The 19600-nt window shown below is 30.8% G+C and overlaps 3 protein-coding genes and 1 pseudogene across 3 annotated transcripts; 2 read left to right on the top strand and 2 right to left on the bottom strand.

Moving 5' to 3' along the window:
• Nucleotides 1–827: 827 nt before the first annotated feature.
• On the top strand, nucleotides 828–3369 carry LOC105205190 (cytochrome P450 9e2). The gene has a single exon (XM_011174480.3). It carries the CDS (start codon nucleotides 1153–1155, stop codon nucleotides 2686–2688), a length of 1536 nt encoding a protein of 511 aa, XP_011172782.1. The 5' UTR covers nucleotides 828–1152; the 3' UTR covers nucleotides 2689–3369.
• Nucleotides 3370–3529: 160 nt separating this feature from the next.
• Nucleotides 3530–6200, top strand: LOC105205189 (annotated as a pseudogene).
• Nucleotides 6201–10696: 4496 nt separating this feature from the next.
• Nucleotides 10697–16325, bottom strand: LOC105205188 (cytochrome P450 9e2). Its single transcript, XM_011174479.3, has one exon. The coding sequence runs from the start codon at nucleotides 12777–12779 to the stop codon at nucleotides 11238–11240; it is 1542 nt and encodes a 513-aa protein (XP_011172781.1). The 5' UTR covers nucleotides 12780–16325; the 3' UTR covers nucleotides 10697–11237.
• A 77-nt stretch (nucleotides 16326–16402) lies between these two features.
• Nucleotides 16403–18342, bottom strand: LOC120358161 (cytochrome P450 9e2-like). Its single transcript, XM_039451104.1, has one exon. The coding sequence runs from the start codon at nucleotides 18026–18028 to the stop codon at nucleotides 16472–16474; it is 1557 nt and encodes a 518-aa protein (XP_039307038.1). The 5' UTR covers nucleotides 18029–18342; the 3' UTR covers nucleotides 16403–16471.
• Between the last annotated feature and the right edge of the window lie 1258 nt (nucleotides 18343–19600).

The raw sequence follows: 19600 nt of genomic DNA, 5'->3' as shown, positions 1-19600 counted from the left end.
ACAATTTTCATTATTTTGATTTGCAAAAATTCCCAATTATTATTAAAATATGTATTATTATGTGTATCTCAAGTTTCAAATCAAATTTTAATCATTGGCAATAGGCACTTGTTTCTACTTCGATAAAATAACTACGTAAATTAGATCAATATGTCTACGAAAAATTGAACTGTTAAACGTTATTGAATCACTTGAAAGTTGATGAGATCGATGAATGAAAATTAGTATAGACAATAAATAATAGGAATAATAATTTTTAAATGTTAAATCAAAGCTTGCAAGGCAGCTACTCACAAATTAAATTCACAACTGACTGTGTAAAATTGTTATGTAGATAACTATGATATATTTATCAACATTTTGTTATCAACGGTGATAAAGAATAAAAATAACAGACGATAAGATATATATAAGCTAAATCAAAATAACAAAGTATATTCGACGCTATTTTGTAAGCTGTATTTAAGATTTTGTAAAACCTTATTCTTTTATATTATAAGCTATATTGTTACATTTTATTTTTCTTTAAAAACAAATGAGATTTTTTTCTATTAATATTACTGCGTATTCTTTTTTTTAAATAAAATTAGTTCTAAGTATATGTACAAGATAATAATTTGTACAATAATCTAAAGCGACACGTTTTTATACAGCATTTATTTATAAATTTATTTAATTTAATAATATCAGAGACTAACTGCAATAAAAAATATTTTCTGTGTTCCATGTATCATTAAAAAATATTCTAAAAAACAAAATTAAGTGCAAAATTAATATATATAAATATAAACACACACACACACACACACACATGTTATATATGCATCAGTTTTTTAAATTGTACATAAGAATAAAAACAGTTATAATTATTAGATTAACATCTAATCATATCAATTTTAGATTGTCATTAAATTAAGAGATTTAGTTATTTGCACCGTGCAAAGTATCAACGATGACAAATCATATATGTCAGCTTGAAAACGGTTACATCAGAAAGATTACTGGTATATCAAGAGGTAGGGACTGCTGCGTACGAGCAGTTACTTGTAACTATTCGTGCCGGCAGTGTCGTTGGTATTCTTCAATTGATTGTATTCCATCAAACGTTTACGAAGAAATCATAGAAAGAGAGATTTTCGAACAACACTTGCCATGGAATATTGGTCGATATTGTTATCGATAGTGATTGGTGCGGTCAGCATTCATTATCTTTTCAAAAATTTTAATTTTTTTAAAAGACATGGTGTTATACATATACCGTCTGTTCCACTATTTGGATCCACGGCATCACTCATATTTCGTCGAGAATCATTTGCCGATTTCTTCGTGAAGATATACAATTTCAATCCAGACGCAAAGTATTATGGATTTTACGGCACGACAAATCCATTCTTTTTACTTCGCGATCCAGAGCTCATTAAGTCAATTCTTGTTAAGAATTTTGAGGCATTTCCAGATCGTCGTGGTTTTGCCAACTTGAATGATCCTTTACTTGGAAAAAATTTGTTTTCCCTTCGCGGAGAAAAGTGGCGGAACGTGAGAACTTTGTTGAGCCCATCTTTCACATCCAGCAAGATGAAAATGATGTTTACATTGATGTCGGAATGTGCTGAGAATTTTGCTAAATTTCTGTCGACATTGCCGGATAACAAAGGTGAGATGGACATGAAAGATGCCTTTTCTAAATATACGAACGACGTCATCGCCACATGTGCCTTTGGAATCAAAGTCGACACTATGAAAGATCCAACAAATAATTTCTTCGTTTACGGTAAGGAAGCGACTAGCTTCTTCTCAGGAAAGCGCGCCTTAAAATTCCTTTTTCTCAGAACTTTTCCGACTCTTGGTCAAATACTCAATATAAGGCTTATAAATGATTACGTGATGAAATTCTTCAAGGACGTTATAAAGACTACAATCGATACTCGTGATGCGAAGCACATTACACGCCCGGATATGCTACAGTTAATGATGGATATTAGAGGCAAAGAAGACCGTAGAGAATTAGACATCGATGACATGACTGCGCAGGCGTTCGTCTTTTTCTTCGGTGGCTTCGATACCAGCTCGACTGCCATGTCTTTCGCAGCTCACGAGATCGCAGCTAACCCAGAAGTTCAAATTAAATTGCAGCAAGAGATCGATAAACTTTTGGAGGAGTCAAACGGAGAAGCATCTTACGAATCTATTAACCGGCTCGAGTATTTAGATGCGGTGATAAACGAGACTCTTAGGTTATATCCACCGGTGGCCTTCTTAGAAAGAACGTGCGACAAATCTTATGAATTACCACCTGCGTTACCAGGCGAGAAACCATTCGTCATGAAGAAGGGAATGGTTGTTTGGATTCCAGTTTACGCGATACATCGTGATAAAAAGTACTACGATAATCCGAATAAGTTTTGTCCAGAAAGATTTTTAGACAATAAGATGCACAATTCATCTTACTACATGCCATTCGGATTAGGACCAAGAATGTGTATAGCTAACAGATTCGCTTTGTTGGAAGTCAAAGTCTTGCTGTTTCACTTACTAGCGCGATGTGAATTGAAACCTAGCGCGAAAACTCCATCTCCGATAAAATTTGTCAAAAATCTTGCAATGATGCCAGAGAATGGATTCTGGTTAAACATTCAGCGTAGAAAAAATATACATTCCATGTTGAAATCTGCGATAATGAATGGGTAACATGTAGAAAACGTTTGAAATTGTAATTGTAACGAAAAATTACAAATTTTTACCTGGGTTTGCTTTTTCCTTTAAATAGTGTGATATTTTGACATTTATCACACATAGTAATAATACAACTTATTGCGATATAAAATATCACTACATAATATTAAAGATAATTATAGCAAAAAATAAAATATTGTTAAACTTGCGTACATTTGCACGTAATCTTTTCCTGCTACCGATACTAAAAATCTATTGTATCATACATATCACTTAATTTAAAGATTAATAGTTGAATTATAGAGTAGATTAACAATCTATTTATCGAAAAATTTGTATGAAAATCTTGAAAAAATTCATATTTGATATGACCATAACGATCAGAAGACCTCATTAACAAAATACTATTATTTTGTATAACTCAAAACGTGTATAGCCGAATAAAATATAAACAATAAAAAAAACACTGAAATACACATTCGTAATGATACGTTAAAATTTAAATAGATAAAGGAAGTTCGTGTAACTAAATGTTCCTTGAAAAGTTTCAAAATACTCTCTAGAAATTAAAATACCTTGTAACGTCTGCTATAATGCATTGGCAGTTGAATTATATTAGCACACCTACATAATGACAAACTACTAATCCATAAGCAACTAGAATTTGTCATTTAATAACGGAGATAATTCGAGTGATATAATTCCTACGCGTCTCACAATATCATTTTCTTGCAGTTACGGCTCTAATATATTACATAAGAACTGCTGCTTCTTGCGTATTTATCCATGAGTAGATCTATGAGTAGGCAGTATCGCTAGCGCTCTTTAATTGATAACGTCTCAGCTGTACGTTCATAAAGAAATCCTAGAGAGAGATTTTCGGACAACGCTTGAAATGGAATATTGGTCGATATTGTTATCGATAGTGATTAGTGCGGTCAGCATTCATTATCTTTTTAAAAATTTTAATTTTTTTAAAAGACATGGTGTTATACATATACCGCTGGTGTTATACATATACCGCTTCCAATATTTGGATCCATGGCATCGTTCATATTTCGTCGAGAATCATTCTGCGATTTCATCATGAAGATATACAATTTTGAACCAGATGCAAAATACGTTGGATTCTACGCCACGACAAATCCAATCTTTTTGCTTCGCGATCCTGAACTCATTAAGTCAATTCTTGTTAAAAATTTCGAGGCATTTCCTAACCGTCGTGGTTTCTCACAGTTTAACGATGATTTATTTAGTAAAAATTTGTTTTCTCTTCATGGAGAAGAGTGGCGGAACATGAGAACTCTATTGAGTCCATCTTTCACATCCAGCAAGATGAAAATGATGTTCACGTTGATGTCGGAATGTGCTGAAGATTTTGCTAAATTCTTATCGACATTGTCGAAGGATAAAGATGAGATGAACATGAAAGATGCCTTTACTAAATATACGAATGATGTCATCGCCACAACTGCTTTTGGAATCAAGATCGACTCTATGAAAGATCCGACAAACAAGTTTTACGTTTACGGCCAGGAGACGACAAGTTTCTTACGAGGTCGTGCCTTTAGGTTCATGTTCCTCAATACTTTTCCACGTCTTGGACAAATTCTCAATATAAAGCTTATAAACGATTATGTATCGAAATTTTTTTAAGGACATTATAAAGACTACAATCGATACTCGTGATGAGAAGAACATTACACGCCCAGATATGCTGCAGTTAATGATGCATATCAGAGGAAAGGAAGATCGTAGGGAATTGGACATCGACGACATGACTGCGCAGGCATTCATCTTTTTCGTTGCTGGCTTCGATACTAGCGCGACCGCAATGTCCTTCACAGCTCACGAAATTGCAGCTAACTCAGAAGTTCAAACCAAATTGCAGCAAGAGATCGATAGAGTTTTGAAGGAGTCAAACGGAGAAGTATCTTATGAAGCTATTAACCGACTCGAGTATTTAGATGCGGTGATAAGCGAAGCTCTCAGATTATATCCACCAGTTATCTTCTTAGAAAGGATATGCGACAAACCTTATGAATTACCACCAGCATTACCAAGTGAAAAACCATTTGTCGTGAAGAAGGGTACAATTTTTTGGATTCCGGTTTACGCAATACATTGTGATAAAAAGTACTACGATAATCCGAAAAAATTTTATCCAGAAAGATTTTTAAACAACAAGATGCACCACAATTCATCGTGTTACATGCCATTCGGATTAGGGCCAAGAATGTGTATAGCTAACAGGTTTGGCTTGCTGGAAGTCAAAGTCTTGTTGTTTCACTTACTAGCGCGATGTGAGTTGAAACCTAGCGCGAAAACTCCGTCCCCAATCAAATTTACCAAAAATCTAGCGATGATGCCGGAGAATGGATTCTGGTTGAACATTCAGCGTAGAAAAGACATGCATCCTGTGTTAAAGGCTGCGGTAATGAATGGTTAAGTCTCAGAAGACGTTTCAAACTGTAATAACGAGAAACTACATTTGTAATAAAAATTACAATGCGTCTTTATATATATATAAACACATATTATAATAGTATAATTTAAGTTTGTGTTTTGAAATTATTTGTTGCTAATATTGATAATTAGTTTTCATTGTAAGTATGGAAATATTCAACGAAAGCAAAATCGAGATACATAGATTGCGGCAATTCCAATTTATTGGATCAAATCTATTCCTCTGTGTGATATCTTTTATATTGAATCGGATCGAATACGTAAATTTTAAGTAAAATTCAAAAGCATTATTTAGATATTTATACATGTTTATATACAAATGTATTAGTATGTATGATGTCCTATCAGGTGACGTGGGTTATTTTCAATTAACGTTACGATTTGTTATTATCAATAATTGCAAGCTTATTGTCAAACATTACGAATTTTTGTTCCGACTCAATAATTTATTGATATACAAATTTTTATAGGAACGATAAGAAAGAAATGATGAAAATAAAATTCACGTGTAATCTATAGAAATTTATTATTAAATAACATAACAGTTTATACAAAGTATTTACATCGTGCAACTCTATGTAATAAATTTTTAAAATTTAAAATTTTTATATAAATTATATAATAAATATTTTTTTTATCGAGTTTAATAGTTATGAATATCTCTTTTACTTTTAATTTTATGAAATTATTAATTATAATTAATTTACTTTTTTGTAACATTGTTGTAAATTAATCACATTTTGTATGATTATATTAACTCCAATCACATTATTGTAGAATTTCATTAATATAAACAAATGACTTTTTATTTTATAATACATGTGAAGAGAACAGTTTTTCTTGTAAAAAAATATTTTAAAACAGTCTTTCATCGTTAAAAATTAATCTGAAAATAACAATGATAAAAGTTAAATTTATATACAAAGTGTTAAAGAAGAGAGAGAGAGAGAGAGAGAGCATTAAACATTCATATGATGGATAGTACATAATATACTGAATAAAAAAGTTGTAATATTTACAAAAACATTTAAAAAGCTTTAATAAATAATTCAAAAATAAAACTGTTTTTGAAACACAATTTTATATACTAGTATATAATAAACACTGATTCCTATGTCATAGAAGCAAAAGTAAATGTCGGAATCAGGGTACAAGGACAATCAATGCTAATAGGAATCAATCAATCAATCAATCATCTTCTATTTTCTAGAAAATTTTACAAGCAGTTACATAAATTATCTATATCATATCCAATGTTTGCCGTTATCGATATAAAATTATCTGGATAATCATTTAGATAAAGAAGATGAAGAAATAACTTTATCTACCGCGAATGAATAATTTAATATAATTTTTAATAAAAATTTTATTAATGACAGTACCGTTCAAAAGTTTCAACAAATACAATTTTTTGCACTAAAAAACGTGTATTAAATTATTTGTCAAATGCATGCATCGGATGTTGATATTTTATTTGAAACATTGACGTATTATATTTCAATGTAGTTTCTGTGAAGAGAAACAAAAAAAACGGAAATTAGACATTAACGGAAATCAGTTTGTCAAAATAGACACTATAAAGTAAATATGTTCAGTCAAGGTTAAAAAATCTATGAGTCAGTAATATACTCCTACATCGGTTGTGTAAAGGAGTAGGAGAAACAATTATATTCATTTTACGAAAACAAGTGACTACCAGCATACAAAATGAATACACTGATTAACATTTTAACTTTAACTCATTATGATATAATCTTGGGATATTATTCAAGAAAGTTGTTTTACTTTTTTAAACTATGCATATACTATACGTGGCACATTACACGCCTGGATGCTACAGATGCATATTAAAGATGAGAAAGATCGTAGAAAATTGGACATCAACAACATGACTGTACAGATATTCATATTTTTCTTTCATGATTACGATATCAGCTCAACAGCGATGTTTTTCGCATCTCACGAGATTGCAGCTAATCCAGATGTTCAGACAAGTTGAAATAAGATAACAAGGTTTTGAAGTCGTACGAAGAAGTGTTTTGCGTGGAACAAAAAATTTCTTTTATATAAATATTACGTTTGCAATATAAAAATTACTATGCATAGAATTCATTTTCTTCGTGCAACATTTCTTATTGTTTATTCCCGATACAAATCATCAGTTACATTACATCTATATTCAAATTTTGCATTTAATAATGCAAATGTAATACAAAATGTTACATAAGTGCGAAATTTTAATATAGATATAATATAACTGATGATCTGTGTTGGCTAAGTTGATATATAAATTTTTATAGAAACAAAAGAAAAGGAAAACGATAAAAATTAATGCGTGTGATAGCATAACAATTTATATAATAGCAAATTCGATTAGATGCATTAGTGCGCACTGGTGTATATTAAAGTCGTCATACAAATCGACGTAAACATGTATGGTATGTCACTTTCACAGTTACATTAAATTAGTAGATAGCAGCTTTAACGTACAACAGTGCGCACTAATGCAATCTATTCAAATTCATTATAAGATATTTACTTTACGTAACTTTAGATAATTAATTTCTTTAATTGGAAATTATAAATAAACAAAACAATAGGTTGTTATTATTATTTTATACTGCGTTTTGTCATAATTGGAATCGTTAAATGTTTGAGATTCCTAGTTAACATTTAATACATTTCAGAAAATCTGATTGTAATTATAAGATGTAATTACAAACATAAGATAATGTATATTATTCCAGCTAGAAATGATAACGAAATTGACGTCGATCCAATGTCGAAATCATTAAATCAAATCGACATCGAATCGACGTCAATTCTATTATCATTTCTGGCTGGGATGTTACGCGCATGTCCGTAAACATGTACATTAACAAATTGCAAATTATTAAATATGACGTAAATATTATTGAGTGAGTCAGAACAATTACAATGACATCGTAACTTCAGTGTAAACATGATTATAAAAAAATAATTTAAATATTACACATTAAATATTTAGAAAAAGATTCTAGAACCAATATTTCCTCAGATAAAATCAGAAACAAATAAAATTGTATGTATTTAAAAATTTGTAAGATAAATTTCTGTAATTCAACGATAAGTGAATTCAACTAACTTTTTAATTTTAAAATTTAGCATATAGTGCATATTTTACAATCACATGTGGCAATCGCATAATGCGAGAAATTGAAAAATAATTATAAGAGTGTTTTTGCTGTTTACTTTGTTCAGTTTCTTCGTAGCGAGACAATACATCGTTTCGAGCCACCCTTATGATCTCCACTTCATCAATTCTTGGCCCTTCTCCAACATGCGGTCCCTTTCCAACGGCAGTAAGTGAATTAGATTAGAAGGGGTACTTTTATCGAGTCAGAGAATGCTTCTTCGAACACATATCGCGGAAAGTTGATGATAGATATTTTTTGATCAAAGTATTGGCACTACTTACTTATGTATATCTAACATATCAAATTTAATTTAAATTAATTTAATTTATAAATTTATTTTTTTATTAAAAAGACAGGAGCTCGTTTATTAAATAAGATTTTCATTTTTTATAATAAAATTATTAATGTATACAAAAAAAATATATAACGTCAATTACTTGACTTATATATAAGTAAATATTACTTATTTTAAATATTTTATAAGTTTTGATACCCACAAATTCATCACAAGCATCAAATTTATTCAAAATATATTTTAAAGCCTAGTTTAATTTAATACTCCAAGAATATTAAGTTAAAATAAAAATTCGATTTGTTTATTATTCTGATTTTTCTTTGATAACATTTCTTTTTCAATATTCTCCAAAGTAATATCAATTCTCTTTAGTACATTATATAATCACTTTTTTGGCAGTAGAATTACGTATCGTTGTAAAAAGAAATTATTCTCTTTACTATTTCTCACTAGTCTACGAGATATACAAGAACGTCTTGCTTTTCTTCTCGTGGGTTATTCTGCTCGTTAGAGGTGCGTTTGACTTTGTTTAATATTTGATAAACAACAAGGATAAAGTGATTCCAGGAGCGTTGCGAGCATCATAAATGGAACGTATTCTATAATGTATTAGGCACAAATGATAATGGACCAATGATAATTAAGTGGCTCAGTCGACCACTAATTATTCAAATTACAAGGCCTTCCAATAACAGCAAAGGTAGATTGCATCTAATGATCAAGTAGATCAAATGCAACAAAGTGTCCAGTTGATTCAGGCGACGTGGCGACGGCGCGTCGTACAAACGTCTTGTTGGATAGGAACTGGTTTGTCCGTTCAAGTCCACGAGCCGCGACTCCTTTGGAAGAGCAGTGGCCGCAGAGGGAGTACACGCTCTACCGACCGCTCATTAAAGCGGCATTCACAAGCTCATATCGTGTCTCTGGAAACGCCCAATCACGTAGCCGAATACATTATACGACTGTTATATCATGCAACTGCGCGAGAGAACGTGCAACCAATGCAGATCCTCTTTGATCAATGCAAGAGGTCTGTCGCAGACTTGACACGCGAAATTCCGACAATCGGCATTTGTTACAGCAACCAAATCTGAATTGTCTTATACACATGGAACAATGAATTTATATTTATTAAATTACAGATTTCAAATTTACTGATACATTTTTAAATACGCGCGAAAAACGAACACATGAAAAGGTACAAACTGTAAATTATTTGAATTAAGTGAATATTATTCTTGTTTTTGAAGTACTTTACATATTCACATATTCACAAATTTACCATAAGTTAGTTCATCATAAGCATCAAATTTATTCAAAATATATTCTTCATTTTAATAACTTAATACTTCAATCAAAAATACTAAATTAAAATAAAAGTTCGATTTATTTATTTTGACTTTTCTTCGATAAATTTTATATTTTTTTTTTTAAATACAGATTTTTAGCATATAATAAAATTTACTAAAATTTGTGATGAGTACTGTAAAATTATTATTAAAAATTACTTTTTATTGGAAAATAACTGTTACTTCAAAGGAAAAGATAAATAGTTGAGTAATCTTGTTTTAATTAGAATCAATTAACTGAAAGATTTGTAACTGATTTAAAAAAAAAAAAAACAATTTTGGATTATTAAAAGGTCACAATTTAATTCATGACCACACTAAATTAACAAATATTTCGTATCGAAAAGAGTACAATTATTATGTTTATACATATTTTCTAAATTTATATTCTCTATATAATTTAAACAAGCTTTCAGAGTTGAAATTACTTTTACTCTGCTTAAAAATGTCACTTCAAATTGATATTAAGATATTTATACCTCTTTTATAATAATGTTTTAACTCAAAAAGTCAAATCATAACTTCAAAACTTTTACATGTAACCTGTTTAATACTATTAATATCTTTCTAAGAGTTTTATTAAATATAAGATCAAAATATATTCTAATCTGAATCACAGTAAAAATGTTTTCTATTCAGATCTCTCATTGTCTTATTGATTTTGTTTTGAAACATATCAACATCGAGTACTTAGTTATTAATGGAAAAAAAAAACAAAATTGTTTACAACATTATACTCTTGATAGAGAAATTTCTGTTATCCTTATTTCAGCTCTTCGTTGTTAGCCACAGTACATTTTCACAGTCAAATACATTAAAATTAAATAAAAAATGTATCAAATAAAACATATACAATTAAATGAGAGACATATAAAGTTAAATGTTATGGTATATGTCAAGTGTGTAAATATACATTTTTTTTACTAAAATGATATACATAACACATAAAAAAATTTAATAAGACCAGATTGTTCTTTAATTCAATTGTTCGAACGTATTTCCAAAGATGTATTTAACTTATATGGGAAAAAATTTTTTACATATAATTATACGTAATTACATTTAAAATAAGCGTTATACATATAAAACAATAATATTACATAACAAAGTATGCATATCTTTTACATGTAGTTTCCTTAAAACCTTCATTAAAACAAACCAAGATAAAAGTCGATAGGATTACTTGTTTAAATGTTATGATTTTTTTCATAGGTGAGATGTATATATAGAGATATGAAAGGGTTAAATAAACTAATTTCTTTCTTTTTACATGCGTGTTCAATTAGTAACATTAACGGTAATGGAGTGATGCGTATTTTTCCTTGGTGTTACATTTAACCAGAAACCACCTTCAGGTCTCAAGATAAAGCCATCCTTAGCAATTTTGATCGGTATCGGTGTCTTCTCGCAAGGATTCAGATCGCAACGTGCTAACAACTGGAAAAGTAGAACCTTCGTTTCCAGCAATGCGAACCTGTTACCTATGCACATTCTGGGACCAAGACCGAAAGGAAGGTAGGCACCGCTGTTGAGACTGTGCTTCTTCCGTTCACCAAGAAACCGCTCCGGATCAAACTTCTCTGGCTCTTCAAAGTATTGAGGATCATGATGAAGTCCGTAAACCGGTATCCATATACCGTGTCCTTTTTTTACAGTTAACGGTTTCATTCCTGGTAACGCAGGTGGTAACTCGAAATCTTTTAAGCACAACCTGTCCAGATTTACGCCACCTGGATACATCCTCAAAGCTTCACTGATTACAGCATCTAGATATGCCATGCCGTTAACAGCCTCATAGGGTACTTGCCCATTTGTATCTTCCAAGACCTGATCAATCTCATTTTGAAGTCTCTTCTGTATATCTTGATTCATCGCGATTTCATGAGCGGCAAAGCACATTAACGTTGAGGTACTGTCGAAGCCTCCAAAGAAGAAAATAAACGCCTGTGCCACCATATCATCGATACTCAATTCTGTCTTACCACCGTTACTTCTGGTCTCCATCATCAATTGTAACATGTCCGGTCGAACGATGCCGTTTTCATCTCTAGCTTTTACAGTAGTTTTCACGATATCTCGGAAGAAATCTGCTATTTTTTCACGAATAAGTGTCATTTTAAGTATTTTTGCTAACTGAGGCAATTTTCTAATTATCAAGAATTTAAAAAGAATAAAACCTCTCAAATTGGTTGCCTCCGTACCGTAAACAAAGAAATCATTTTTCGGATTTCTCATAGAATCTACCTTAATACCAAAGGCACAAGTGGCGATTACATCATTCGTATATCTCGTGAAGACATCTTTCATTTCCATAGTCTTCTTTTCCGGTGGCAATTGTGCCAAATAATTACCAAAATCAACAGCACAATCCGACATCAGCTTAAACATATTTTTCATTTTACTGGATGTAAAAGCCGGACTCAATACGGATCGTACCTCACGCCATCTCTCTCCACGAAGAGCAACGAGGTTTTTACCAAAAAATGTATCTTGATTTTCGTCAATAAAACCAATGTGGTCCATAAACATGTCAAAATGTTTCAACGTCACAGATTTAATAAGCTCAAGATCGCGAAGCATTACAATTGGAGTCTTGACATCGTACATGCCGACGTACTTGGCATCAGGGTTTAAATTGTAAACCGATTTGACAAAATCAGCCATTGATTGAGTACGAAGCAGTATTGGTGCCATACTTCCTATTATTGGAAGAGGCTTCACGTACGGAACTCCATGTTTCTTGAAGTAATTTAAGTCCTTGAAGATATAAAAGAGGCCTAAGGCACCCGCTATCACTGATAAAACAATTGCGTAAATCATGTTATCAATTGCGTTTACGCGACGCTACTGAATAACAAAGAAATCGTAATGCACACTTTACTACACAGATCTGTTCGTATGTTATGTGACGTTATTAAAATGGCCGCTGTTACGCATCGGAGAATGACGGTCAATTGCTATCCACACATACGATATTTCTCTTATATATTACACGACAAAGATAAAATTGCGGGGAGCGGGGTGGGGATTGTATTACGTGCAATTACACAACAGTGAAAGAATTTCTGTATTCAATGATATTAGTCTTCTTTGTATCGTAAAGATTGATGATATAGGGACAAACATAATTATTGTTAAGAGAAAAGAACATTTTATTCTTAAATAAAGAATTCTTAAATTTAATGATGAATTTGGTGCTGTTGCTTTAATTTTTTAATAAATTTAGATTAAGCAATGGAAATTTGTGGCATATCTCATAATATTCTTCATTTAACAATAAATTTATCTGAAGAAAATTTGAAGAATTTTTTTAAATAAGATACGATGAAGACTGAACTTACCACCAAATGTATGCGCAAAAAGATACAATCGCCCAGCAGCAATCATCGTTGCTAATCGCACGAGAGATTTGGAGATGACCTCATATGGAAATGAAATAATAACTAAATATTCAACTTGAGTTAGCGTTAGAAGGAAAATATTTCACAATATTCTGCAATGTAAGGTACATATATATTGTATCATCTGAATTTATCGGTTAATTGTTCATAATAAACGATAATAGTGATAAAGTATTATCATTCACATAATATCTCAATATTCTGTATAGACTTTATCTTATAAATATGACGAATTATAAAGATACGTTTCGAAGAATTCAACAGCATGTAATTAAGAAACTTATATCAACAATAATTGCACAATTCATTGCAAGAAAAATGTTACGTTACAAGTTAGAAATTGACCGATGATCGTGATACAATAAGCAATACTTGATCTTTAAACCTTTCCATGTCGACTTCCTCTATAATCTTCTTAATGAAAAATAATAACAACTCTATTCTTATCATTTGAGGAATATCTTTTATGTAAAAACATCGCTATTGTAACTGAAAGAAACAGCAGACAAAAAGAAAGTGGATTAAGAAACAATCAGAATAATAATTAGGTAATTAAAAATTTACGAAAATTATAATTGGCCATAGTTTATGCAAGAAACGTCAAACCCATAAAATTGTAATTTTTAAATTATTGTTATCAATGGATAGTCCATACATTTTTCTACTAATCAAATAAAAAACATCCAAGCTTAATATGCCTAAATTAATCAAATAAAATAAAAAAATTAGAAAAAACAATTTATACCTACATTTTTAAATCACATCAAATATTATCTGCATTTTTCTCGAAACGGACTTTATATGAGTTGGACGTTTCTTGCAAAACCTAGTACATTTAATTGCAATTATCACGATTATACAACTAATATCAGAATTGTCAACTACATATAACATATCGTAATACAATATATAATATTCTTCTTTCTATTTTTTTTATAATACAATACTTGTGTAAAATATTTTATGTGTTTTTGCGAATCACTGTTTACATATATTAAAACATGCAGATGTATCAATGAAGTATCAATGACTTAGCAACTTTACACTTCGCTTAATCTTATACATCGGTACACACATCTTATCGAACAATCATGCATAACAAATTTTGCATCATCATTTTGTTTTTCGATTTTTCCCTGCAATTTGAACAAAACTTGAAATATATAATGTTCTATTTATCCCAATATGTTTTACTACAAATTTTTTTATTTTATTGCAGTATAATCATTACTATTTGAATAATAAATTCTAATTTTTAATTTCAGAAATTTACACAATATATTTAACTAATCAAAAGTAACTCATTGCAAACTACGAATTCTTATTTGTTGATAAAATGTTACTAATAAAGTATAACAGAATCTTTTGACACTTTTTGATGGATTAATTACAAATTTTACAATAGTAAATTTGATGAAGTTTCCTTACAGCTTACTTATTCATTCATAACGTTATCTGCGATAAAATATAATGCTTATTTTTTCTTGTGGAATCACATCCAATCCAAAACCATCTTCAGACTCTAATGTGAAATCGTCTTTAGCTATCTTTGTTAGTATCGATGTCTTGTTGCAGGGTTTTAACTCGCAATATGCTAACAAGTGAAAAAGTAAAAGCTTCCTCTTCAGCAACATAAATTTGTTAACTGATAGACACATTCTAAGACACAATATCGAAAAGAAGATATGCTCTGTAATTGGAACTGTCATTCTTTCGAGAAACCCCTCGGTATATAACTCGGTGTATACCTTGTCCTTTATAATAAACAGTTTTATAATGGTTTTACAGGTGTTGATGACACGACTCAAATAATTGGCAAAATTGACGCTGCAGTTTGATATTTGCTTAAACATACTTTTCATTATGATAATCGTAAAAGCAGTGCTCAATATTTTGTATATAGATTTTTGAACATGCATAATGAATTTTATACCAGTGAAGTAATTTCTAACAAACACAAAGATATTAGTAACAGTCTTGTCAATCAAAATTACCTTTATGAACTATAATTCTTTAAATTCTCCAATTTTAATTTTTTAAATGCTGTTGACTCCTTGTTACATTAAAATTTACTAAATTATTTTTATGTCCATATACCTTATCACTAGCTTCTTCTTCGCAGAATCGCCAAGAATTTTACACTCATAGTTTTGTACGCTATAGTTTTTGACCAAGTGTTAACGCATACTCTTAAAAACCGACTTGAAATATTGGCCAAGCTTTTATCTTCCGCCGTCTATTTCCGCGAAGAACAACAAAATTTTTGCCAAAAAATAAATCTTTATTTTCACCAATGTAATTATAATGATGCGTGAAATATTTTAACATTATAAATTTAATAAGTTCGGGATGACGAATCATTAAATTTATTGTTATCATTTATTTGATAAGTCATTTCATAGAATCTAACATACTTGACGTAAATATGTAATAACATAATACGTGATAAGTTTAGTTACAGATTAACAAGGAATCATTGATCATTAATCTAAGATTTCCTAGAAAACGATGTCACATTCAAAATTCAAGTTTCTTAAAAGTCATTTAGATCAATAAAGAGAATATGATATCAAAATTTGGTACGTAATTTATTTAAAATAAGTTTATTATAAACATCAAATTTATTCAAAGTATTCTTAATATTAGTAATTTAATAATTCAGTTAAAAATATAAAAGTAAAACATGAATTTGATTTTCTTAATTTTTCGACGTTTTTTCAAAAAATTTTATAATATTCTTTAAAAAAGTAGATTTTTTAATTATATAACAACACATTTCTTTTTAATTTATAATAAGTGTTTTTAAACTTTTATCAACAAATGTTCTTTAAAATTTGCACCGATTCAATGATTTTCCAACATAGTGTACGGTTATTCTCCACTATCAGAAAGTTTTCTTTTTTTTTTCAAAGTTTAAAAAACTACATTTTACTGGAAACATTACATTTCAATATGCAATGTTTTTGGAAATGTAGTTTTTTTTTAATCTTTAAAACAAGCGAAAGTAAAAAACAAGTAGAATTACTTGTTTAAAAGTTATAATTTTTTTTTTTATAAGTAAGACATACATGTCCCGAAGGTACGACGGGTTAAAAAACCAATCTTTTTTTTTTACATTGATGTTCCATTAGTAGCATTAACTGTAATAGAGTGATGCGTATTTTTCCTTGGTGTTACATTCAACCAGAAACCACCTTCAGGTCTCAAGGTAAAGCCGCCATCCTTAGCGATTTTGATCGGTATCGGCGTTTTCTCACAAGATTTCAATTCGCAACGTGCAAGTAACTGGAAAAGTAGAACCTTTGTCTCCAGCAACGCGAATCTGTTACCTATGCACATTCTGGGACCAAGACCGAAAGGAAGGTAGGCACCGCAGTTGAGACTGTGTTTTTTCCGTTCACCTAGAAATCGCTCGGGATCAAACTTTTCCGGCTCTTCAAAGTATTGAGGATCATGATGAAGTCCATAAACTGGTATCCATATACCGTGACCTTTCTTTACAGTAAAAGGCTTCTTTCCGGGTAATGTTGATGGTAGCTCGAAATCTTTTCCGCATAATCTGTCCATTGCTGAGGCAACCGGATACATCCTTAAGGTCTCATTAATTACAGCATCTAGATACTCCATGCCGTTAACAGCCTCGTACGATGCTTGCCCATTTGTATCTTCCAAGACCTGGTCAATCTCATTTTGAAGTCTCTTCTGTATATCCTGATTCATCGCGATTTCGTGAGCCGCAAAACACATTGCAGTTGAAGTACTCTCAAAGCCTCCAAAGAAGAAAATAAATGCTTGTGCCACCATATCGTCGATACTCAGTTCTGCCTTGCCATCTTTACCTCTACTCTCCATCATCAATTGTAACATGTCTGGACGAACGATGCCATTTTCATCTCTAGTTTTTATAGTAGTTTTCACGAGATCTCGAAAGAAATCTGCTATTTTTTCATGAATAAGTGTCATTTTAAGTATTCGTGCTAACTGAGGCAGTTTTCTAAATATCAGAAATTTTAAAAAGATTAAACCTCTAAAATTGGTTGCCTCCGTGCCGTACACAAAAAAGTCATTTTTTGGATTTCTCATAGAATCTACCTTAACACCAAAGGCACAAGTGGCGATGACATCATTCGTATATCTCGTGAAGACGTCTTTCAATTCCATTATCTTCTTTTCCGGTGGCAATTGTGTCAAGTAACTGCTGAAGTCAACAGCGCATTCTGACATCAGCTTAAACATACTTTTCATTTTACTGGATGTGAAAGCCGGACTCAATATGGATCGTACCTCACGCCATCTCTCTCCACGAAGGGCAACGAGGTTTTTGCCAAAAAATTTATCTTGGTTTTCATCGACAAAACCAATGTGGTCTATGAACATGTCAAAATGTTTCAACGTCACGGATTTAATAAGCTCAATATCGCGAAGCATTACAATTGGAGTTTTTACATCGTATAGGCCAACGTACCTGGCATCAGGGTACGCACTGTAAATTGATTTGACAAAATCGTGTACTGATTGAGTACGAAGCAGCATTGGTCCCATACTTCCTACTATTGGAAAAGGTTTTATATATGGCACTCCATATTTCTTGAAGTAATTTAAGTCCTTGAAGAGATAATAGAGGCCTAGGGCGCCCGCTATCACCGATAAGACAATTACGTATATCATGTTGATAATTGTGTTTTCACGACGCAACTAAACTCACAACAACAAATCGTAATGCACTTTACTAGATAAATCTGTTTGTATCTCTATGTGGCGTTATTAAAATGCTCGTTCTTACGCGTCGGAGGACGACAGTCAATTGCTAATCACACGAACAGTATTTCTCTTATATACGACGATGACAGATGGCAGATTGCGTGGGGGGGAAGACTGTTACGTATGACGATATTACGTAACAGTAGTGAAAGAATTTCTGTATTCAATGTTATTACCCTTCTATGTATTGTAAAACAAAGTCAATACCGAAACAATCTTAATTATTGTTGAGAGAAGAATATTTTATTAATAAAACAATTTTTTAATTTAAAATCAAATTAGCTTGGTGTCATTCTATAATTGTTTAATATGCTTAAATTGAGCAATGGAAATTCATGACAAATCTCATAATATTCTTCATTTAAATGTTATAAATTCATCTAAAAATAATTTAAAGAATTTTTTTCTACTAAAACGCCACAAAGGCCCAACTTACAGCCTAGAGAAACCACCCAGCGGTCATTGTTGTTAAGTACGCTAGATGTTTGGTGATGTACTCTATATTATATATGTTTCTCCTACCGTTTAGGAATAACTCCTACTCTCTCTAGCAATGATGTCGATGAGCGGTCGTATCTCGCCTCGCGCTTTTCTTTTCTATAGGACGGGCGAATTCAGCTATCTTTATAAATTAATAATATGTTCACTATTGTGAAAGTTAAAAATGGCATAGAAAGCGAAATTTAAAAATAGTTTTCTCAGTTTATTGTATTCTGCCTCTATACAGGCTTTGAGTCAATAATTACCAGATACCTTGTACATTGGTTGGAGCAAAACTTTATTTTTAAAATCAAATTTAAATACAATATTTAGATATTTGTGCATAGATTTATTTATCTACATATATGTCACTACACCTTTTGTTTAAAATATTATGCAGTTATATTTCTACGAATACAATGGTTTGTGTCTTACAATTATTTAAACAGTATAAAACAAATTCAAATTGACATTGCAAACGAAGATATTAAAATTAATTTAACTTGAGCCAGCATTATAAGCAAGGTATATATGCTGCAACGTAATGTACATTTTTGTGTCATCTATATTCATCGATTGTTCACAATAAAAGGATAAAAGTAATCTTTTTCACATACTATTTAAATATGTTGTATATATTTTATATTATGGTGAATAATTAAAATATTTTACAAAAAAAATTCAACAGTAGGTAATAAAATTTATAACAATAATAATAGCATGACTGATTGCACAAGAAACAAACTATTACTAACATTAGAGATTGATCAATAATCACGCAATACTCAATCTTTAATTCTTTCCATATCGCCTTCTATTATCATCGTCTTAATAAAAAATAATAATAACTCTACTTTCATCGTTTGAGGAAAACCTTTTATACAAAAATACTTCCATTTTAACTGAAACAAAGAAACTTGGATAAGAAAACATCAGAATATTGATTAGATAATTAGATACTACAATTATAATTAATACACTTAACATTTAAGCGGATGT

The sequence above is a fragment of the Solenopsis invicta genome, chromosome 6 (assembly GCF_016802725.1).
Source record: "Solenopsis invicta isolate M01_SB chromosome 6, UNIL_Sinv_3.0, whole genome shotgun sequence".
Classification (NCBI taxonomy): Eukaryota; Metazoa; Arthropoda; class Insecta; order Hymenoptera; family Formicidae; genus Solenopsis; species Solenopsis invicta.
Note: the sequence above shows the minus strand (reverse complement) of the source record. Positions and strands in the feature narration are given on the sequence as shown.